At 33.8% G+C, this 24,975-nt stretch overlaps 1 protein-coding gene across 1 annotated transcript in view; it reads right to left on the bottom strand.

The window, feature by feature from the left end:
• The window catches only part of GPR143 (G protein-coupled receptor 143), a 54,545-nt gene extending 30,996 nt beyond the window's left edge, over positions 1 to 23,549 (bottom strand). The window contains exons 1-5 of the mRNA XM_012546101.2: positions 22,794 to 23,549; positions 19,594 to 19,703; positions 18,010 to 18,104; positions 3,471 to 3,563; positions 1,393 to 1,502 (exon numbers count right to left, since the gene is read on the bottom strand). Of these exons, the coding sequence (XP_012401555.2) occupies positions 1,393 to 1,502; positions 3,471 to 3,563; positions 18,010 to 18,104; positions 19,594 to 19,703; positions 22,794 to 23,034 (649 nt within the window). The 5' untranslated portion in view covers positions 23,035 to 23,549. The remainder of the gene's footprint in view (positions 1 to 1,392; positions 1,503 to 3,470; positions 3,564 to 18,009; positions 18,105 to 19,593; positions 19,704 to 22,793) is intronic.
• Between the last annotated feature and the right edge of the window lie 1,426 nt (positions 23,550 to 24,975).

Here is a 24,975-nt window from a genome sequence, read left to right as displayed (position 1 = left end):
TATATTTACCATACTATGATGTAACATTATACAGGGAAATCCTGAATGAATCATAATTAAATTCATACATGGCAGTATCTCAATGTAATATGAACTTTTTACAATTAAAAATAATTGTTTCTTTAATATACTTCATTTTCTAAGATGTAAGAAACTGTTTTACTACCCTGTCTGAGGATTGAGTGCTTCTACTGAAGATTCAGAATACATCAAATTAATTACTTGATTCCTGAAAAATTCAATTCCCTCTCAATAAATATCATAAAAGCCCTATATAAAAATTCTCTAGCTTCATCCCAGTATGTGAGTCTAATTTGAACAGTTTTTTGAGATCAAAATGTAGCGAACAGGTTTTTTGAGATCAAAATATAGCACCAAATCTAGATAGGTTTTACTTCTGATAGATACACATAATAAAGGCAGGGATATAGAATAGAGATCAGTGATCTTATCTAATTCACTCATCTTTTTGTTCTGATTCATATTAATCTGCATATCAAACCAGAAAAAAATTGGGGAATTTTTAACCTCAACTCATTCTGGGACTAAGGACTATCTGGCCTGATCAGAGGCATAGGATTGAGATGAAAAGACATTCTTAGTCTGGACTCACTCTGAATTATTTTTGTTAGCTGACTGTAGTCTGGTTATGATTACAGAGTAAATGGTCTTATCAAGTATATGTTTTCTAATCACTGCACTCTTGTTGATTAGAGCTAAGTGGCAAGGGCCACTGAAGAAATCATAAATTTGGAGTATTACCTAATAGAAACTAGCAGAGTAAAACACTGTGAAGCAAGCTAGTAATACCAAATGATATCAGCAATCTTGAAGCTTTGGAGTCAAACATTCATGTATCCTGGCCACATGTATCCCTAGGTGTCTGAACCACAAATAACCCCTATGAATTTCTACTTTTTCCACTGATTTGTATCTCTGCCATAATATGCCCTATTTCTTATAGGCAGTTCTAGGCAGAGGAAGGAGGGGGAAGAAAGAAATAATCTATTGCTACTTTTCTTACTATACTAGCTCTTGAATAAATGTCTTTACTTTGATTATGTCCTCTGAATGACTAGTAAATGTAAATACATTGGTGGGGGCTTGTGAACTATGGTCTTAAATGGATATTAATCATTAGAACATCTTGGACTTAGGGCAGCTTCTCTGAGTGTCCCACATTCTACCTTGCAATGTGACTGAAGATTTTATAGTTCATATTAATTTGCTAGCCCACATTTTCTTTTTATAGATAAACTTTCTATTTCATATTCTTACAAGTAAGAGGGATAAAAGGAAATAAAGTGATCTGCAAAGCCCAAAGAGACCACATATCTGAAGTCATTTACAACCTCTGTTACCCACCAACTAGTAAAGCGTCATCACCTTTACCTGCCACAACTGTCTTTTGGAACAGGATGGGATTAGTCAACAAAACTAGCAGGAGTGGCACATATGTAGTCACATAATGGGGGACTGCATGCTCCAGGCCACTTTCACAACTGAGGGGGGAAAAGTAAAAGTTATTTGTTTTTTGATACCCGAAGCTCTGGTTTTATTAGCTTATATTAGACTACTCAGCTGACTGCTGAGAAGAGCTAATGAAAGTAAGAACGAAAAATAGCAAATTTACTTCTGACTCACTCCAAAAGAAATGTGGCTCATTTATTTTGGCTACAAATACTAAGCAAATCAGGAGGAAGAGCATCATGTTTCCAGTTGTCATTTAAACAAGTGATCCCATGTATTATAACCTGGAAAGGAGTAAAAGAATCTTGCTGGGAGGGTAACAATAAGGAAGGAAGGGACAGACTAGAGCATGATGGGCTTTCCACTGAGCCCTTCAAAGGAAAGGAGAGAAAACACAAGAATCAACAAAAAACTTAATTCACAAAGTAAGTTTTTCATATTCCAAAAGAAAACCATTCTGACCATTATGACTAAGAAGTAAGTTATTCCCAAAGAAACAGGTCATGAAAATAAAAGACATAGGATTGATGATTACTGCAAAGCCACAGGAATATTTGTCAACAAGATAGTCCAATAAGATAAAAGATAAAGGGACTATATAAAACAAAAAGAAGAAATGAGGAAAGGAGGGAAAGACCTATTATTGACTTAGTTATCATGTCTCAGCAGCTTTGTGACTCCCCTCCTACTAGCCCCTTCTCTCATTGGTAAATTCTTTCTGGAACCACTTCCATTTGAGGGTCAGGTCCCAGATTATCTATCCATAATTTTCCAGACTTAGCCATCATGTCACTAAGGAGATTGTTCCTTATCTCCTCCATGAAAACTGAAAAAACTAAAAAATTATGGAGAATTCATAGAATTCATATCCAAGAATTCATGGCTATAAAACCAAGCCAAAGAGATAAACAATGGACTGTATTTTGTTTATGGATATGTGACCAATGATAAAATATAACTATCCATTTCTCCCATATCAAAAAGAGGACAGAATTCTACTATATGGGTTAAAAGACATGCCAGGTAGGCTCAGTAAAATGAAGCCTACAAGGAATAAGTCACTTACCCCAAAGGGCAAAAATAAATAAATAAAACATATTGTTATGTTATATAAGCCCATCTTGAGGAGATTTGGGGGATTTTGACTAATGAGCCCCATGTTGCAGTGCTCTACTACTTAAAGGGGAGCCATTAATATCTAAACCTGGTCAAAACTGCATAGAGTCATATAGAACCTCTAAGACTCCTCCTAAAGTCTATAAAATCTTTTTTTGGGGGGGCAATTTAAATCTCTTCATTATCTGGATTTCCTACCTTTCATGTCTTCTTAAACCTTCCATGTACTCTATGATCCAGCTTGCAGTTCCTCAAACACGACACTCCACATTCTGTCTTCATCCTTAATGCCAAGAAGGTTCTCTTCCTCACCACTTACCTCTTTATCTCTTTATATCCCTGACTTTCTTCAAGACTTAGCTAAAAGGCCACTTTCTTAAACCATTAATGCTTTCACTTTTCAGATTAACTTCCACATGTCCTGTATATTTTTTAACTGTGCCTACTTATTTACATGTCTCCCCCATTTGTATAAGTCCCATTAGTGTATGGGTTCCTTGAGGATAGAGACCATTTTTGCCATTCTTTATCTCATCAGAAAATAGCACAGTCCCTGGAACATAATAAAATACTTTTTGACTGACCAATTGGGGGGTCCCTGACAGCATGAATACATCATAAGTACAATCAGCTGTATTATAAAGGGACTCCCAACTGTAGCTGCTATATTTCTTCCAAATAGGGATCAATTTGCTAATGATAGGTCCTTGAATGATCCCATATCTTTGAGTAAAAATAGGGCTTAAGTTGATTTCCTAATTTTTTCCTCTAGTTTTCTTCTGCTGCTTCAGATCTTATTGATTTAACGTTTCTATTTTTACTCATTCATTTCCTGAATAAATAAATCCTTACCCCTACTGAGTTGCAATAAATTAATCTCTTACCTGAAGACAGAAGGGTAGTAAAGCATAGTAATACCCTCTATGCAAAGAAGGATTGCCAGGCCCCATGCCATTATGTGGTAGAGCAGAATAGTACTATGAGGAAAATAAGAAAAAGAAATTTAGATATACATGGAAATAATGTTATGACACTTTCAAAGAAACCAAAGGTCAGAAATCAAAAGGACCATCTACAGATATTTATGGGGAAAAGAATTAATTTAAAACAAATTTGACCTAGCCCTAAGAAGCAGTATGATATTGAAGAAAAAAAGTTCACTGAAAACCAGAGTTCAAGTCTCATTTCTGACACATACAAACTGTTTGACCCTGGATAAATCTTTTAACTTCTTAATGTCTTAGACAGCTCTCTCTGACTATAAATTGCAGAGCAGTTGCCATAATCATGTTAGAGGAAATTTTCTCAGTGAAAGATTTTAATTGCAATAAAAACAACAACAACATAGCTCTACTTCCCTCAAAACACAATGTTTCTGTAAAACGTTATAAATGTTAAGCCAGAAGAACAACTTATACTACAATACCAGTATTATAAAAAAATTTTAATTTTTGCTTTCAGGCTCGATTACATCCTCTTCTCTAAGTTCCTCATGTTGCAGTGCTCTACTACTTAAAGGGGAGCCATTAATATCTAAACCTGGTCAAAACTGCACACAAAGGTTTTAAGACTCCTAAAGTCTATAAAGTCTTTTTTTTTTTTTTTTTTTTTTTGGCTTCTTTTAAGTCCCAACTACAATTTCATCTTCTATAGCAAGGCTTCTTGAACTTTTTTCACTCACAACCTCTTTTTTGCTCAAGAAATTTTTACTCAACCCTAGGTACATAGATATATAAATAGGTACACAGACCAAACATTAATTGATTAAAAAGTCATAAAGAAATTTATTTTAAAACAAATCTTTGGTATATGTATAATTTTACAATTTATTAAAGATAAAAACAAATTTACATACTAATGGGATATTTAGTTGTTTATTTTTACCAAAAAATTAAATTTTGGTAGAATATTTGATACTTCAGGGCATAGAGCATTCAGAAACCTTTTACTGTTGCCAAATTTTGTGTGACTCCCATCTTCAGTTACATAACTTCATATGGAGTAACAACCCACAGTTTAAAAAGCTTTGTTCTATAGAAAGTCTTCCTCTCTTCATTCCACTATCTTCTTTTGCTTAATTATCTCCTGTTTAAGCTGTTTATAACTTGTTTTGCATATATTTGATTGTTAAGTTGTCCCATCTAGAAAATGTGATTAGAGATGTTGCCTGTGGTAGAGATGTGGTGATATCAACGTGACAAGACACCTGTAAATACCTGTGTTATAACACACCTGTAAATAAGTACATGATAAAGAATACGTAACTTTTTTTTTTTTTTTTTTTTTTTTGCTAATATGTTTACTTATACCTACAGTTACTGGGAAATATGACCAAATAAGGCAGAAGGAAAGGGGAAATGTATGCAAATGGGAGATGTAATTAGGGAGGGAGTCTCATGTGGAAGAATTAGGTACTCTATGGTAACCTCCATAATACCCAGTCAATGGGGAATCAGGGAAGGGATTTTCCTTCCAGGACAGGGAACATAGGACACCCTTTCGGGGTGTGCCTATTTCTAGATTCCTGTTCTTGCAAGATCATGAATAAAATTCTTTTCTGGGCTTCATCAGCAAGTCTGCAGAGTTCCTATTAAGGAGTTTGTTTCATTCATCTCCTTATCCTTCCCTCCCACCCCTCAACACACACACACACACACACACACACACACACACACACAATCCCTCCATTAAATTATAAGCATTTTGAGGGCAGGGACTGTCTTTTGCTGCTTTTTTTTTTTTTTAAACCTCTAAACTTAGCATAATGTCTACTACCCAATATATGCTTAATAAATATTTATTAATGGGTTATACATGTTTATTACATAGAATTTTTTTCTTTTCCAATGGGGTAGAGGATAGAAGAGAGAAGTAATAATTTCTGTTACTTAAAAAAAAAAAAAAAACAAAGATGACAGGGTTGCTATAGGTATGGAATTCTTTTAGATGAGGTCACTATTTTTAATTTTATTAGCAAAGCACTTTTTTTTTCTTTTTTCTTTCATATTTCCACATTTATCATTCTGCACAAGAAAAATCAGATCAAAAGGGGAAAAGTGAGAAAGAAAAAACAAGCAAGCAAACAACAATCACCATCAAAAAAGATGAAAATATTATGTTCTGAGCAGCATTACTTCCTTACCAGAGACCTCACAACAAACAAAAAAAGGTGAGAGAAATGAAGGCAAAGAGGTATGGAACTATAGCTTGAGGGAATGATAAGGTCAATCTGAAACTCACAGTTTCCATTAGCAAAATCCTTGTCTCTCAAATGAATTCATAGATCCCATTGCAAGTGTAGTTTCATAGAATCATAAGAATTGATAATACTAAAGTTCAGATCTGACTCTGTCAACCTCCTACTCAAAAACACAAACTCCACAATCTGATATTTAAAGCTTTTCACAATCTATGCACTTTGACATTCTCATTTCATTTTACTACTTTTCACACATTCTTCTAATCAGGCAAATCTTCTAGTTCTTGTCAAATTCAAAATTATAGCTTCCTCCTAACCTTGCCTTTGAATATCTAGAATGTAATCCTTCTTATCTCTATTTTGTAGAATTCCTTATTTCAAAGCAAACTCTACCTCCCATTTTATTTTGAAATTACTTTGAATTTTGAAATTACTCTTGAAATTAATTAGTATAACTTTGCATGTCCTTTGTATGTACTTGGTTGTAAACTTGGTTTATACTTTCTCCTATCCTTACCAGAATGTAAATTTCTAGAGGAAAGAGACTATTTTTTTGTCACTGTATGCTCAGCTCAATACCAAGAACAGTTTCTTGCAAATAGTAGATGCTTAATAAATTTGTTTTAAGTTCACTTGAATTCCTGATCACCAGTCTAGCACACTATCTGTTGTGCTATATTACCTCTTACTAGTGATATAAGAAAACAAATTTTTTTAAAAGACCTCTCTGATTTAGCCTGGTTTATTCTCTATAGGGCCCTTGATGCTCTTCCTTAAGAAATCAAAGCCATTCTGGACCTCTTAAAACTCTAAAACCTGAGGAATAAAGTGGATGATCAAGATTTTTTTTTTTTTTTTTTTTTTAATTTAATAGCCTTTTATTTACAGGATATATACATGGGTAACTTTACAGCATTAACAATTGCCAAACCTCTTGTTCCAATTTTTCACCTCTTACCCCCCACCTCCCTAAATGGCAGGATGACCAGTAGATGTTAAATATATTAAAATATAACTTAGATACATAGTAAGTATACATGACCAAAACATTATTTTGCTGTACAAAAAGAATCAGACTCTGAATTATTGTACAATTAGCTTGTGAAGGAAATCAAAAATGCAGGTGTGCATAAATATAGGGATTGGAATTCAATGTAATGGTTTTTAGTCATCCCTCAGAGTTCTTTTCTGGGTATAGCTAGTTCAGTTCATTTACTGCTCCATTAGAAATGATTTGGTTGATCTTGTTGCTGAGGATGGCCTGATCCATCAGAACTGGTCATCATCTAGTATTGTTGTTGAAGTATATAATGAGATGATCAAGATTTGACTGACAGTATGGCAATTAACCCACTTGGGGCATAGTATTTGTACAGGTGATAATGAGATTTCTCAATGTTTAGAATTAATCAGGAGCTAGTTTTCTCCTCTTTTGTTACTCAATATCCCATTCTTATCTTTGTATCTTTGGGATTTTAGCAAAGTGATAGGCACACTGGGTATTTAATAAATGGTTATTAATTGATTAGTTACTACTTAAAGAAATTATTAATAGTTTTAAGTTATTTGCTGTCCAACAATTCCATTTCCCATCCTACTTTTTCAAAGTTAAATGAGCATATAGCCCAATGTAATTTCTGTGTGCATAAGAATGCTGAAGACTCAAGCATACTCACACCTTAGTAGAGTTTTTTTTTGAGGTTATTGTTTCTTTTCCCCATATTAAAACATAGAACTTCTGTGGGTTAATTGCCATACTGTCAGTCAAATCTTGATCATCCACTTTATTCCTCAGGTTTTAGAGTTTTAAGAGGTCCAGAATGGCTTTGATTTCTTAAGGAAGAGCATCAAGGGCCCCTATAGAGAATACTCCATCTAATCACCACTTTAAAATTCTTATGAGCTCCAATTAAAACATAAACAGGGTGTATTAATGGAAAAAATCAAAGTTTTCAAATTGAAAGGATAGCACAGAATTTAAATGAAAGGGGGGGAAAAAAGCAAGGGAGGAAAACCACACCTTAATGGAGATTAAACATTCTAATATTATTGAAACTTGTCTTCTCTTACTGATGGAATGCATAAACATGTTTTGTATCTTCATAATCCATGGATACAAGTCATAGTTCTTCCCCCTCATTTATTTCAAAATATCTCTTTTTAGCATTCATGTTTGTTTCTTGAAGCTTTATAGAATTCCATCAAACTAATCTGCCAAATTTTCTCTTGGAAGCTTTTTCCAGGTGGTACTCTGCTTCTGAGTCTATGCTGTAGCTTCTGTAGACCTCTCTGGTTGCTTCTGATACTTTATTATAAATAGCAGAAATAGACTTAAGAGAATTAAAGTTTTCTTATGATTGGCAATTTTGGAGTCAATTTAGGAGAAGGCAACAAGGAATCATTTCAAGATATTTTTCTGGAAAAGTCATTCTCTCAATGCTCTTTTAAACTGAAAATAAGTGAATTTTTTAGTTCAGCTTCTTTATGCTCCAGAGTTGATGGGTTTTGTTGGAGGGTGGAGAAGGAAATAAAAAATGTTTCTCCTGAGTCAGCTAAATTAGCTTTTGATGGTCTTTTCATTTTGGTTCTTAACCTCTGGTTCAGAGGGTCAGAACTTCTGGTTCAGAAGCTAGAAATTTCTATAGGATGGAAAGAATACATGTTGTTCCTTCCTATATCCACCATCCAGAGGACCAGGTTGATGAGGAGTTCACGAGGAAACTTAACGCCAATGTTATCCTCCTTTCCTTAAGGAGACTTCCCAGACTCTTGCCAGCAGTTACCTTCTTCCTGACTCCCCATCACCCACCAAGATGAGAATAGGTGCGAACTTGATTTACCAAAACCCAATAGAACATTTTTCCTATAATATTCTCTACTGTAGATTCAATTATTCTAACATCTCATCCTACTTTAGAGTTATTATAACCACATCTATGTCATTCGTTTACATTAAATTTTTGTTTAATACTGAACATCCAATTTCTTGTCTTTTTTGTGGGTGTGCAGATAGTGTTTCCATCTGAAATAGTCTTGCTTTTGTCCATTTAGTGAAGGACTCTAAAAAATCTAATACCATTGTTGCTAACATGGTATTTAGAAATATATCATGTCTATATGCTGCTAAGCAAGTATACCGCAAACTGATAATGTTGATTTTGTCTTATTAAATTCAAACAAATGCCATTATGCAATTCACACTAAAAATGAATTTCACATTATTTGGATTCAAATTAATTTGAACCTTGTTATAGTTTTATAGATCCAGTACCAAACAAATTATCAAATAATTATTTCAAAGAATTAGGAAAAATTAATACAATCCATCTAGAGGAACAAAAGTTCAGAAATTCTCAAGGTCAAGAATAGAAAGAAGTAGAAAGGGGAAAAGCCTAAAGTTCTAGATCTTAAGTTTTTTTTCTCATAAGAAAAACAGTAATCACTAAAATGATCTCATCATTCAATAGATTAATTACATAAGAAACAGTAGCAAATGAATATACTAACATAATTTTAATAACTCCAAAGACTCCAAATGACAGTCACAAGTTACTCATTAACCAAAAATGCAAGGAGAACGGAAATGCAATTAGATAGAAATTAGGTTTAGAATACATCTCATACTATATGCCACAATAAATTCCAAATGAACAAAGGATTTAGACATAAAAGCTCAAATCAGAAAACCAGGGAAAGAAACACCTATCTCAATTAGAAACAAAGGGAAGAGTTCTTGACCCAAACAAGAAATAAAATGGATTTACAGAAGTTAAAATAGATACTTCTTAAACACATAAGAGTAAAGAGATTTTTCAGAAACAAAATCAATGCAATAAGATTAGAAAGGAAACAGTGACATTCAGGGAAAAAAATCTTTGCAGTAAATTTCTCTGATATTTAGAAACCAATATATTTAGGAAGCAAATCAATTTAGGGGCAGCTAGGTGACAGAGGTTATAAACCACTGGGCTTGGAATCAGGAAGTTTCATCTTCACAAATTCAAATGTGCTCTCAGAAACTTATTAGCTGTGTGATCCTGGGCAAGTCACTCAATCCTGTTTGTCTCAGTTTCATCAGCGTCTCTGCTATGACATGACTGAAATCATTGAAGAGCATATTTAGGAAACAAATGCAAACATATAACAAGAGCCATTTATCAGTTGAAAAATGGTTAGTGACTGTCAACAGGAAGTTCTCAAAAGAAAAAAACTATCAACATCCATGAAATATGCTTCAAATCACTAATAATAAAAGATTGATAATTTTTTGTGGTGGCAAAATATTGGAAATTGGGGGGTTATCTATCAACTGAGGAATGGCTAGACAAGTTATAGTACATGAATGTAACAGAATACTCTTATTGTGTAGTAAGAAATGATGAGCATGGGACAGGTAGGTGGTGTAGTGGTTAGAGCACCAGCCCTGAAGTCAGGAGGACTTGAGCTCAGTCTGGCCTCAGACATTTAACACCTCCTAGCTATGAGACCCTGGGCAAGTCACTTAATCCCAATTGCCTCAGCAAAAAAAGAAAAAAAGAAAGAAAGAAATGATGAGCAGAAATCTGCTCATCAAAAAATCTGGAAAGACTTGTATGAACTAATGCAAAGTAAAATCAACAGAACTAAAAAAGATCATACATAGTAACAGAACATAGTGTGAGAATTGACTGTCAATGATAACACTTTTCAGTAATTTAATGATTTAAGACAATTACAAAGGACTCATGATGGAAAATATTATCCACACTTAGATAAAGAACTAATAATGGACTCCGAATGTAGATTAAAGTATACTTTTTTCACTTTTTTTTTCATGTTTTTTCCTTTTGGTTGATTTCTTTCACAACAATGACTAATTTGGAAATAAGTTTTATATGATTGTACATATAAAATTATATCAAATTGTTTAGGAAGAGAAGAGAGGAGAGAGAAAGAGGTAGAAAAAGTTGGAAATCAAAATTTTGTTAAAATGAATACTAATTTTCAAATATCATTGGCATTGACTTGGTAATCACAGATATCAATGACAATATCTTACAATGTTATTCATCTTGGACAGATGATTTGAATTCATGAAGGATAGATATTTTCTTATGATCATCTTACCAATTTTTAAGCTATTTTTTTTGTTATACAATTTCTTTTGCAAATTCTCTTTGGAAGAGAAACAAAATAAAAATTGAGCAGTTAAAAAAATGAATATAACTGGAAAACATTTAAATTATTTTAAAATTTTTAAATAAAAGAACTACAAATTTAAAAAACAATTCTAAGGTTCTAATCCATGCCCTCAGATCTGTGAAAGTAGTAAATAGTAATTTGGTTAAAACTTAATATTTGCCAAGGAAATATCAGAATGAGATTTTAGTGAAGACATTTCAAAAGTAACAAAAGGACACGTGGTCCCTAGAAAGACTTCTCCAATTGTAGAATTAAAACTTCAAAATGACCTAAAAAAGGAAAATTAAAAGAAAAACTGAGGCTGAGATCTACAGATTGCATGATCTAAAGAGCTGTGTGACAAAACTGGAACGTTCAAATTACAAAATTATGGAGCAAATGAATTTATTCTTTATTCACCAAAGGGTTCAGTTCTGCTGTTGAAATTTAGGTCTTAATCCTTAGCTAAAATTGGATTGTGTAAAAATAACTACTACATATGGAATTTCTGAGCATTTTGATTTTATAGGATAGTCTAATGACATTTATCTTTTTGGTTACTATCATTCTGACATAGGGTATCTTCTTTAAATAAAATATCTCATTTTCTTTTTGTTACAAAATTTGATTAACATTAATAATATGAACATTTCCATATACAAAGAACAAAAGATGATCAATATCATGATTCTCTGTTTCCAACAAAACTCTATCTTCTACTGAACCATCTTCTGTTCTTTTGTGTATTTGTTTCATTGATGATCTTTTTTTTTCTTTTCTTCCTTTTGTGTTTTTTAAAATTTTCTTTATTACTCACTAAATCCTCAGAATAAATCTTCTATACCCAAATAAAAGATCTCTTTTGTAATAAATAAGAAGTGTCAGGAAAAAAAAATCTACATGTTGACCATGTCTGAAAATGGCATGTTCTGTATCTTTAGTCCAACAGCAATCTTTCTAAACGTAGATCAGCACTCTGGAGTAGTAATTGATAATTTCATTATTATAATTTTAATTTTAAAAGCTTTTCATGTGAGCTCAATGACAGACTGAATTTCAGTCATCCAAAGATCAAACTAAGTACTTGGTCTTATCATCAGATTACTGGCAAATAGGCAAAGTGCCTACCACTAGACACTAAATTTTTGGCTATCACAACTCATTTAGAGGAGGTTACAACCTGTGTCCATAGATGGATTATGAAACAAGCAACATAATTATTTATCAGAATGTGTTGATAAATATCTATGTGGATCAGTTGAAACACTGTCAATATTATAAGCACCTTAACTGGAATTTTAATTTTTAAACTTTTAGAATTTACATGTAAAAACCTTTTGCATATTGCTTATACCCTCTCTCAACTGCAACAACATAAAGTTTTAAAGATGCTATCTATTCTAAGGTCCATAATCACAGAATGGGAAAATGCTCAGGGGCCATCTAACCCAAATTCTCATTTTGCAAATGAGAAAACCAAGTCTCAGAGAGATTAAGGGATATTTAAGACTACCTATAACTTTTCCCTCCAAGTTATTCTTATATGGAACATTGCATATGTTGTCAGATTTTTTTTTTAATCTATTAATCAGTTTTCATGATGATTTTTATTCCTTTTTTTAATTCCTTGGCCTAAGACAGAAATGGAGAACTTTTTTTTTTTCTGCCAAGGGCCATTTGGATATTTATAACATCATTCAAAGACCAAAAAAAATTTATCAACTTAAAAAGCTCAAGAGGTTGTGGTACCTAGCTTTCATCATCACCTGCAGTTGATTAAGCAAATAATTCTGCAGGCCTTATGTGGCCAATAGGCCAATAGGCTCCCCATCCCTGTCCTAAGGAGATGGCTCTCTGGGAAGAGAAAGAATACTAGGAGAAATATAAATGATGTGAAAACAAAAGAAAATCAGTAAAAATCTATTTTTAAAACCTTTATGATTGTAGTGACAAGGAACTGGAAATTGAGTGGATGTCCCTCAGTCGGGAATGGCTGAATAAGTTATGGTATATGAATGCAATGGAATAGTATTGTTCTATAAGAAACGATGACAAGATTGATTTCAGAAAATCCTGGAAAGACATGAACCAAACTGATTCGAAGTGAAGTAAGCAGAACCAAGAGAACATTGTACATATAACAATATCATATGATGATTAACTGTGATGAGCTTGGCTCTTTTCAACAATGAGGTGGTGCAAGATAATTCCGATAGATTTATTATGGAAAACACCAATCACATCCAGATAGAGAACTATGAATATGGATCAAAGTATACTATTTTCACCTTTTTGTTGTTGTTGGTTGTTTGCTTGGTGTTTTTCTCCATCTTTCTCATGTTTTTTTCCCCTTTTGATCAGATTTTTCTTGTGCAGCATGATGAATATGGAAATATGTTTAGAAATGCACATGTTTAACCTCTCAGGTTGCTTACTGTCTTGGGAAGGAACGAGAAAAACTGGAATGCAAAGTTTTCCAAAGTGTATCTTTACATGTATTTGGAAAAATAAAATACTATTAAAATTTTAAAAAACTTTTATGAATTATTTATCCAGTTGCACACCATATTCTGGGCAATATGCATTTTTCTTTTTTTTTTTTTAATCTAGTGTACATGACTAGAATTATTGGTATGAATGACCCCAGATTTTATTAAAAAGGTAGGTTGGTGGATGTAACACCAAAATTATAACTTGCCAATAGAGACATTTGAAGAATTTCATCCATGTAAGAAAAACTCCTTTTGTTTGTATGCTACTCTCTACATTTTGCTTTTTAGTGAAAATTTCAGGCAGATATGTATCTATGGTAGGAGAAATATTGACCAGTGATCTTTTGCCACTAGACAAGATATTTCCCACCTCCCCCTAAAATCTACTAAAACAGTCTTTAAGACTTAATTAGTTTAGGGAACAAAGACTTTGACTACTGCCACAATTCTTGATTACCCAAGAGCATAAAAGTTGCCTGCCCCCAGGGAGTCAAGGCTCTTCAGACTGGGCAAATCATACTATTTACTCTGCTGACCAGACATATTTTTATGTGGATAGGAGGGTAGGGCCTTGATCTGAGTTTAGTGCCACATTCTTCAACGTTCATTTTTTGGGGGTAAAATTTTTAAGTTCCAATTTTTTTTCTCCTTTCCTCTTTTCCTCCCTTCCTCTCCCAAGTCTGAAAGCAATCTGATATAGGTCTTATGTATACACTATCATTTTGAACATCTTAAATAATCTTTTATGATCTCTTTGGGATACACACCCAGTAGTAAGTCATATTCTTACTGAGCATCTTCTTTATCCCATAGGTAAATAAACTTTTTGTTAATTGATGATCTAGAGGTATCTTATTTTAATCCAGTTTTGAACCTAAAGCACTAGACTGTGCCTATTGTACTACCTTCATTTTAAAAGCATCACTGATGCTAATACTCATTTGATCACAAAATTATTTCTATCACACCTATTCAATTCTTTTTGATTTAAATACATGCAAGGTACTCTGCTTACACTGAGATAAAGACTGAATTTCATTTGTTGGCAACCTGCTGTTTGGAAATTAACAAACATTAATTGTATGATTGTGAAAGATACAGTTTGCTCCAGAAAATTCTTGTTCTCCTCCTAGTTCATCATTTTCTTCAACTTGACATTAAAGTTACTCTATAAGGCAAAGGCACCCACATGTACAAAAATGTTTGTGGCAGCCCTTTTTGTAGTGGCAAGAAACTGGAAACTGAATGTATGCCCATCAACTAGAGAATGGCTGAATAAATTATGGTATATGAATGTTATGGAATATTATTGTTCTGTAAGAATTGACCAGCAGGATGATTTCAGAGAGGCCTAGACATGAATTGATGCTGAGTAAAATGAGCAGAATCAGATCATTGTACACAACAACAACAAGATTATACATGATCATTTCTGATGGACTTGGCTCTCTTCAACAATGAGATAATTCAAAACCAGTTGCAATTGTTCAGTGATGAAGAGAGCCATCTATACTCAGAGAGAGTTCTATGGGTACTGAATGTGGTTCACAACATAGCATTTTCACTCTTTCTGTTGTTGTGTGCTTGCATTTTATTTTGCTTTTTTTTCTTTACTGGTTTGATTTGATTTTTCTTTGCAGCATGATAATTGAATAATTTTGTATGCAAATATTACATTTAACATATATTTCTATCATGTTCAACGTATATTGGACTACTTGCCATCTAGGGGAGGGAGTGGGGGAATTGGAACACAAGGTTTTGCAAGGGCTGTTGTTGAAGAATTGTCCACATATGTTATGAAAAATAAAAAGCTTTAATTAATTACAAAAAATAAAGATACTCCATAATCTGCCTCACCTCTATCATTTTAATCTTATTGTATATTAACTCCCCCCTTCAAGCACTGTCTCTTTTGGTCAAACTGCCTGGCTAGCTGTTCCCCAAACATGAAATATCTATCTCTAGACCTTCCCACAAGTGATTCCCTCATATCTGGTATATATTCCCTCAGCTCCACTTCATGGAATCTCTGGTTTCCATCAAAACACAGTTAAGTGCCACCTCCTACTTTAAGTATTTCCTGTTCTCTGTTGTTAATGCTCTCTCGCCCCTAAGATTTTTTTTTTTAATTCTGAATTTACTTCTATATGTATTGATTGTATCCACCCAGTAGAGCCTAATCTCTTTTGGGCCAAAGGATGTTAAGTTTTTATATTTGCTCTTAGTTGGCTTAACATAGTGTTTTCAAGCTTAATAAGTGATTTTTTGAATGGAATTAAATATGTATATAAATCATTTTAAATAAAGATGTTACAGAGATATATAAGTAGGCATATATGTAAAAATGAATAATTGTTTATTGCCTTTGCAGGAAAAACTATTTGCTGTTCCTGATTTTCCCCCCACTCTTTGGGATGGGTCCATCTCTGCTACTCTTCCATTGCTATAGGACATAAGAAAGAACCATATATACTGAGGTACTTTTTGTATTCGTGTGTTCTTCTTCAGTCTTTTTAGTCATATCTGACTCTTTGTGGCTCCATTTAGGATTTTCTTGGCAAAGATATTGGAGCAATTTGCCATTTCCTTCTTTAGCTCATTTTAGAAATTGAGGCAAATGGAGTTAAATGACTTGCCCAGGGTCACACAGATAGTTAATGGCCGACAGATTTGAATTTAGGAAGATGAATCTTCTCAATTCCCAGTCAAGTGCTTGATACACTTCATCACTTATTGCCCCATTTATGGGTTACTATAGGCAAAAAACTGTCTAACCTCATGATCAATATTCTATAGTGAGAAGTATAGTGAGACTGGTATATTGCCAACCATTCCAACTCTGATGCAGAGAGCACAACTCTGTTGAGTTGACCACATTATTCAAATGTCAAATTTATGTTTGCTTAAAAAAATAATTTTATGGAGAACTCACTAAGGGCAAATGCTCACAAGTTAGTTAGAAAAAGTGATACAAGGACACTCTCAAGGTATCTCTTGAGAACTTTAGAATCGATTATATGACCTGGGTGACATTGGCACAGGACTGCCCTTATCAGAGAGGTGCTGTGCTCTATAAGCAAAGCAGAATTGAATTAACCCAAAGAAAGTGCAAAATGAATAAAATTTGAGAAACTACCCCAAATGCTCACATGGACTATTGGTGTCTGACCTGTGGCAGAGTATTCTGAGTTCCTATTGGTCTGATCAGCTATAATCAGATATATTGTAATTCAACTCAACATAGTGATGTCCTTCAAGAAGGACAAGAATCAACCAAGTGAAAAGTCCTTATCTGTAGCAAGATTGGTCTAGGGAAGCAGCTGAGAAGGATGCTTAGAGAGGACAATGGTCTCATCACTCTGGAGCAAACAAGGATTTTGGATCTAGTTCTATACTCTCATTTTAGAGATAAGAAACTGAAGTCCATAAAAGTTAAATAATTTGCCCAAATTCATACAGATGATGTGAATCAAAATTTGAATCCATATCTTTTGACTCTAGAGTTAGTGCTTTTCTCACTGTATCATATTGATTCAGCCTGTAGAAAGTTTGGAATATTAGGTTCAGAAGTTTCTGCTTTATTCAATAGACAATGAGAAATCACTGCTTTGGGTATGACCTCCATTTTTTTTTTTAAGAGGAGGAACCTTCAAGAAGTAAATAACTTGCTCATGTTCACATAATTATTAAGTAATAGTCCAAATTTAATGTTCTTTCCACTGCCAATTCAATATAAAGAGAGATAATATTGTTTTTATTTTCAAAAGTATCCCTCTCTGAGTTATAGGCCGCATGTTCTAGAAAGGAGACAAGTATAGAATGAACAATCTCAAAAAGATAATATAATTAAGCAAGAGCAAAAAATAACTATTAATAAAAATTTGAAAATAAGACATCTCAGAAAAGTCAATACATACTAAGAGAATCTTTTTTTTCCCCAACTTAACTATGATACAATTCTTTCAATTCAGTGGTTTTGTAATATTAAGTTGTTAATCATTCATTTCCAATATTTAGAAGTTAGTAATTGTTTTGATATGTATTTTATCATTTTAAAGAGTTTTAATGGTATATGTTATATATCAAATATATATTAGGTCCTTTCATCTGGTTGCTATTAACATCAACTTCACCTTCTTTGTCTTCATCTTCTTCTCGACTATAGTGTATAAAATGCAACTAAGCTTATTTTTTGATGCTGATCAGTCAACAGGTATTTATTGACCACCCTTAGAAATCATTTGAAGTCTCAGATTCTCGTAGGCTTGTTGTAAGATTAAGAGCTGAAAGAGATCTTAAAGATCAAACTTCCTCTTTTAATACACAAAGTTACAGAGGATCATAAAAATTAAGTGACTTCCTCAAGATCACACAACTAATAAACGAAAGAGTCAATATTTGAATGAAAGTCCCCAATTCTAAATTCACTTTCCTCTTATTTGTAACTGTTCCTTGTAATAAAGACATCCCAAAATAAGTTCATCTTTTTCAAAATGTTTCTCCAATAACAACAGTTAAATCAATTCTTGTGAGAAAATTCAGTTTGTCATTTATTTTCTCTATTAGTACCTTAATCCTGCAGATCTTCTTATCACCAAATAGGCATCTACAGCATAGCAAAACAGCCACCAGAAACAGGCACTATATAACAGCTGGATCCACACCTACATTAGGGGAAAAAAAGGCATACATCAACTCGCCTGAAAACATTCACCGGATTTCCAGGCTATCCATGAAATGAAACATTAGAAGTCCACTTCCTTTGACGTTATTAATTCAACACACGAATGCATTCAGTTAGACATGTGGCTGTAATTTTTGCAATGAAAGAAGACTAATCATCTTGTGATACATTGTTCCCTCTACTCAACGAGATGTGCTTAAATAGCTTTGTTTCCTTTAACACTTTTCCACAGGGTGAATTAAATACATGGTGAAATATGTTAAGTTTAAATTAGAATAGAATCTCATAGGAGTTTGCAAATTGGACTTTGTTTTCTTCCATCTGATCAATGGAGAAATCCTTCAGAAATGTACCTCAACTATGATGGAAATGAACTGTTTGAAAAAACACCTACAGTAATATTTCCCTAATGTGAGATAAAATATTCATTCAGTTATAGCTGAAAAGAGTTTTGGGGGCAGACAATAAAAGAGAAGGCAAGATAATCTTTTGTTGGATGAAAAGTAATTTCCCTTTCTCTGTTAATCTTTTGAAGGAGGTATCTGGACATGTCATTGGTTCAAAGAACTCCCAGTAAAGAAGTTCCCCTCACTGATGCATATCAGCAAGTCCTTTGTAACTTTTATGGTCTTAGTCAGTTGGCTGGAACATGGAAGGTTAGGTAAATTACTCATGGTCACACAACCACGACCTTCAGAGACATCACTTAATTTTCCTACCTCCAAGGTATCCATTAAACCATGCTCCCTCTTCTCAGAATACCATTCATTAATTGTCAGCACAAAAGCTTTGAGGCTCACTTTGTTTTATTTAGCACAAGAGTTGTCATAATTTTAAAAACTCTGGATAAAGGTTCCTAGTATATCAGGTGCTGGCTTTCTCCACCCATAAAAGAACTGATGGCAGGACATAGATAAGAAATGAAGGCATGATCTGGGGGAGGAGATGGGGGGAAGGAGGGGAAAAATCAGAACAAAAAGTTTTGCAATTGTCAATGCTAAAAAATTGCCCATGCATATATCTTGTAAATATAAAGTTATAATAATATAAAAATAAAATAAATTAAAAAGAAATGAAGGCATGGAATGTTATATATTATTTAACAGCTGGATCCACACCTACATTAGGGGGGGAAAGGGCATACATCAACTCGTTGGACATACATACAACACTGGAGGAAATACCTACATGGATCACAGAACCATTAACATACTGAAATCTTAGGTCAAGATATATTTTGATGATAATGAATGAATTGCATTTGGAGTGAAAATATCATCTCAGGAATATATTCCTCTCCTGATCTTGTATTTTCTGTCATATTCCATATTGTATAAACTTGATTGTACATGGGTGCACATAAGTCTATGCACTTGAGTGGATGTGTGGTGGCAGGCAATTAGAAAATAAAATAAAAGGTGGGAAGAGGGAATTGGAAGCAATGAGAGAAATATGAAGATGATACTTACCGCACTTCCTACACAGAAAGCAGCAGGCCACACATCTGTTCCATTCACCACTGAGATATTTCCAATGAAATCTGGAAATCCTAACCATACTGTAGACCTGAATATGATACCTAAAGGGAAGAATTAACTGACCTTCTCAGTCTGTAATTCTAATTAAATTTGCATGCTTATGTAGCTTTGTTTCAAGTTATATACAGAGAGAAAACAAGGACAAATATATACATACATACATACATAAACATAATCTCCTAAATTCATTACCTATATTTCTATATAAAATGATAATGAAAATGTTGCCTTTTTAAGTGTTCCTTTTTTATTTTTTCTAAAATTTTGATTTCATTACTGTCCTCGAATACTTCTACAAACTGAGCATACTGTCCTACTTAGATACTACAATGACATTTACAAATATATTATTATGTAGCACTTGAATAGGTTATATAAATGAAAGATGAGTCACAAAATAACCAGTTAGTTATTGTTTTTTTTATTTTTTGAAAAGGTGATACTTGGATACCCTCTTCTTATTATCTAATAATTTCAAAAAATAACAAAAGTTTGATATTTTTATTAGAATATCATATTTGGCACGGTAAATGAAAAGTAACCTTTGGAATCAGGAAGCTGGAATTTCAATTCCCATTGGTATTACCTGGTTTAATTGACATTAGACAAGTCTCTTGAAATCTCAGTACCTCAAAAGCAACTTTCCATTAAAGAATCATTTTTAAGCCAGCATTTTAATGTATCTACTATGTGCCAAGCACTATGCTAGGTACTCAGGATAAAAAATTAAGGCATTTACAGTCTGTTGGGGAGATATGTATGTGTATCTAAATACACATATATACAAATATATGCACATGTATATATGTATGTGTACACAAAATCAGTATCAGATCATGGTAAACACAGTAGGATCAGTAGGATGGGAATGGAAGGCACCAGCAGCTGGGGGATCAGAAACTATTTCATGTAAGAGGTAGTGCCTGAACCGAGTTTTTAAGAAAACCAGGAATTCCTAAAGATAATGGTTAAAGGAAATACATTTCTATTATGGGGTATAGCTACTGTAAACGTACCAAAAAGGGGAAAGGACTATATGAAGAACTACAAAGGTATACATTGATAACGTATATGAAGGAGAGTAATTTATAATAAAATAGAAAGGTAGGTTAGAGCCAGGTAATAAAGAACTTTAAATAATAGAAAGGAGTGTGTATTTGATCCTAAAGGTAAAATAGGATGTTACTAGAGTTTAATGAGCAAGGGAGTGATACAGCTAAGCCTGTGCTTTAAGAAGACAACTTTGGGATCTGTGTGGAAATTTAATTGGAGAGAACCTAGAGATGGGAAGATAAATTAAGAAGATATTGTAGTACTTTAGGCCAGAGGTGATAAAAGCCTGAATGAAGATGATAAATGAGAGAAATAATTATTAAATAATAAATTATTGGGGAGACTCAGGATCTTTTGGCTCATAAGAGAATGCCAAATGACCTGCCTTTTATTAATTATTTGTTAGCATAATTAATAAGATGATTAATAACCCAAAACTGTCTTGTGAATTTTTTATATGTCACATGGCTCTGTGAGAAGTGGAAAGGGATCAGATGTAAGAGATGCTGTGGTAGCTGTGAAAATGGCAACTGATTTGATTTGTACGCTGATGTTATGCTCAGACCCTTAACCTTGTCACCTCCCACAATTGATCCATTTTCATGATCAAGAATTCTGAATATAACACTATATTATGCCACCTCTTCTTCTGCTTGTTCTTTGCTTTACCAAAATCTTGGTAAAGGTCTGTGCTCTCCCAGGCCTTTAACCCCTAAGACCTTAAAGGTTTCTTTTCACCAAATGCTGAACCTATAATAAACCAGTACAACTTGATATAATGCCATATTTTCAAATCTCTTTTTAGGAATGGTAAGATTAAGAATGTAATCATTCTTGATTATACAGAGGATCATGGTCATGGAAATTAAGGAAACTGAGGGACTAGGAATTTTAAAGTATTAGAAGGAATCTAAATTTGTCTTTATTATTTGTTAAAATGTCCTAATACAAAGGGCAGGAGTTGGAATAGAAAAAATAAGGTGCAGGAGTTCCTAAACTACTTGGAGTAAAAAACACAATAAATTTAAACCAGTAGACAAAGTCACTAGGATCTAGATTATATGATAAATTAAGAGAGAGAAACTCAAAGGAGGGAAAAATTGCTGAGTGATGGAAAGAAGATGCAAATGGAAACAGGGAATAAGGAGGGTACTGACCCCTCTTGCAATACCATAATGTCAGGGAATGTGAGAAAAGGGGCGACTAGATAAAATAGGGTTCTAAACTACAGAGCAAGACAAGTGCAGATCTACCATTGGTGCATTGGTGCATAAACAGAATTTTTTTTTTTTGGGGATTTTGGAATTAAGAATATAAAAACTCACATGAAACTAAGTGACTCTTCTAAAGTTATAGGGAAAAATCACAATGAAAAAATCAAGTTTACTGAATTCTGTCCATCAAACTGAAAAAAAATCAAACATTTCATCCCAAATATGTGTGACTAGTCTGTCTCCTCGTTGGACCTCAGGGTTTTTTTTGTCCTAATCAAGCCACTTGAATTTTAAAATGACATTTCTGAAGCCTAAAATAACAGAATCAATGGGAAGAACTATAGGGCACAGCTACTGCTCCACTTAACTTCTCAGAGGTTGGCAACTGCCTCTTCAATGAAGCAGAAGGCAAACCAAACATTCTAATACCTTCTCCTTTCAACAGAAAGCATTTGCTTACAACCTCCGATTTTAGGCATGATCAGCAACACCTGCTTCATAATTCAGCAATTATGTCAATTCAATTCAGCAAGCAGTCATTAAGGGTGTATTAAGGGCTAGACATTTATAAATTATATTATAAATCACATTTCCTCTATAAGAACAATAACTTGAAAATAAATTCAAACCATGCGATCTTGCATCCCTGTATTGATTGTCCAGGCCAAAGAAATTTTAAAAAAAATTAAGAATTACTCTCCTCTTTCTGGCCCAGAGTTAGGTGGCGAAGAACTCTTACATTTCTCCATTTCATCCTGACTGACTAAAAAGCATCCTTCAGATTGTGCTGTGAGATTACCCCCAAGAGTAAATTCCCTCAAATTCTTAGGATCAGATGGTGAACCCCCCAGGTCCCCTCTTTACCTAGGCAGCCCAGGAGATCACAGGCAGAGATGAAGAGCAGGATGGTGGCAGAGGAAGTGTGGGGGAGCTTCTTGGGTCCCTGGCTCTTCTTGGGAAAGAGCTGTAAGATGCTAAGCAGTAAATTGAAGGAGGCGCTCCCAAGGCACACCCCATTAAATACCTGGGGCTGGAAAGCCAGTACCAGCTGTGTAGCTGCATCCCGGTTTGGGCAACAGAAGGTCTCCAGTCTGGGAGATGCCATGGAAAAGTCTAGCTTGTGTTATAAACAGAGATCTGCAGCAGAGCCTGTTTAATCCAGAACTGGGGAGGTCTCCTGCAGATCCCTGGCCTCTGGGATTAGATCATGTGCTGTGGCTGGGCAAGAAGAGATCATGTGGGAGGCTGCAGTTCAGACTAAAGCCCCCCGGGAGCTGACTTTCTTCTCTCTCAGAAACTTCCTTTAAAGAAGATGGTCTCTAGTCACATGAAATTTCTTTCCTCCGAACATTTTTGAAAAGATGCTATTAAGAGCATCCCTGCAAAATTTCTGATAGAAAGTCATCATAAGAGCCATAGTAAGTGGGTAGATAGGACTTTTCAGTATCCTTAAGGCAAGCCAAATGTTGAACTCATTCACCAAGGTCCTTTCTAAAACTTAATTTAAAAAAAAAAATACAGCCTTTAGCCCTCCTTTTTCATTTCTATAGGATCTAACAAGAGAAGCAATTTGGTGTGGTGGATTAAGAAATGATCAAGGGCGTTTCCAGTCCTGCTTTGTTACTTATTGCGATCAAGGGCAAGGCATTAACCTCTCGGTAACCCCTTTAAGTACTAAAGTCATAGAACAGTTGGCAATTTGTATTGGTTAAGGGAGTTTCCTTACTGGGAAGTCCCTAGAATGATGAAATCACAGATCTGGACAAAAATAAAGTTCTGGTAAAGATGAATGACATATATCAATTCCCTACTTTGGTTTTAGTTAAGTCATTCTGTTATGATTCATAAACTATGATTGACTATCAAGTAAAAAGTGGATGCATTTTTTAATCTCCAACTAAGAAATCAATTTCCTGTCAGGAGAGGGATTTTTAACCTTCACAGTCTTCAGTTAAGACCTCTCTACAAAGCCAAACTCCAGAGTGATTTTCAAGAAAGACTGTCCAAATTGGGCACCAGATATATTCAAAATTAAAAAATGAGTGTCTATTTTTCTGAACAATTCTACAATATTTCAGCATCAGATGTTTACGAACAAGAGATTTTAATGGCTTTTCAAATAAATTTTCAAATTTGATTGCAATGGATTTTTCCCCTATGACTGAACTTTTGGGAGGACATAGATGAGTGGCAAAAAAAGGGCAAACATAGATGGGTTGAGATCTGCATCTTTAGAGGGAATTCCTGACTCAATAAGATCACAGATCTACTTCAGTGGGTAAAATTAAGTGTTCTGAAACAAACCTGAATGCTATGTATAATGGTGAAAATTGACCCTAAGAAAGAGGTAATAAAATTCACCTTTTTCCTTTTTTTGTAGAGGTGGGAGCCTACTGGGTATAGAATATTGCATATACTATCAGACTAGTTTGGTATGTTGGTTGTTTTATGTTCTGTACTCCATAGAGTAGAGAAGTAGTAGAATTGAAAAGTTATATGATGTAAAAACAAAAATTATCAATAAAAATGGTTTTAAATGTATCTAAAGAAAGAAACTAGAGAGTCTTTAAGAAGTAGTTACAACTATATTTATTTGCACTAATAAATCTTCTGGTGCTGTATGATCTTAGTTAAGCTACTCTCTGTGAGCCTCACTTTCCCAATTATAAAATAAGTATTTAGATAAAACTCTCTAAAACTCCATCCTGTTCAATACATCTTTGCTTTTTATTGTAGTTGTCATTTCAGTCATGTCTGACTCTTCATGCTCCTATTCAGGTTTTCTTGATAAAGATACTGCAATAGTTTGCTATTTCCTTTTCCAGATCATTTTATAGATGTAGAAACTAGGACAAACATTAAGTGATTTGCCCAGAGTCGATTCTATTATGTAGTATAAGTTAATACTTTAAAGACTGGGACTTTTCTTTCCCAACATATCAATCTATAGAAACATAATAAAAATGTTATCTTTCTTCCCATATCCCCACTCTAAAAATTAAAGAAATTATTTGAAGGTTTACCAAGATACTACTTCTAACCAATT

The sequence above is a fragment of the Sarcophilus harrisii genome, chromosome 3, assembly GCF_902635505.1.
Source record: "Sarcophilus harrisii chromosome 3, mSarHar1.11, whole genome shotgun sequence".
NCBI classification, from domain to species: Eukaryota; Metazoa; Chordata; class Mammalia; order Dasyuromorphia; family Dasyuridae; genus Sarcophilus; species Sarcophilus harrisii.
Note: the sequence above shows the minus strand (reverse complement) of the source record. Positions and strands in the feature narration are given on the sequence as shown.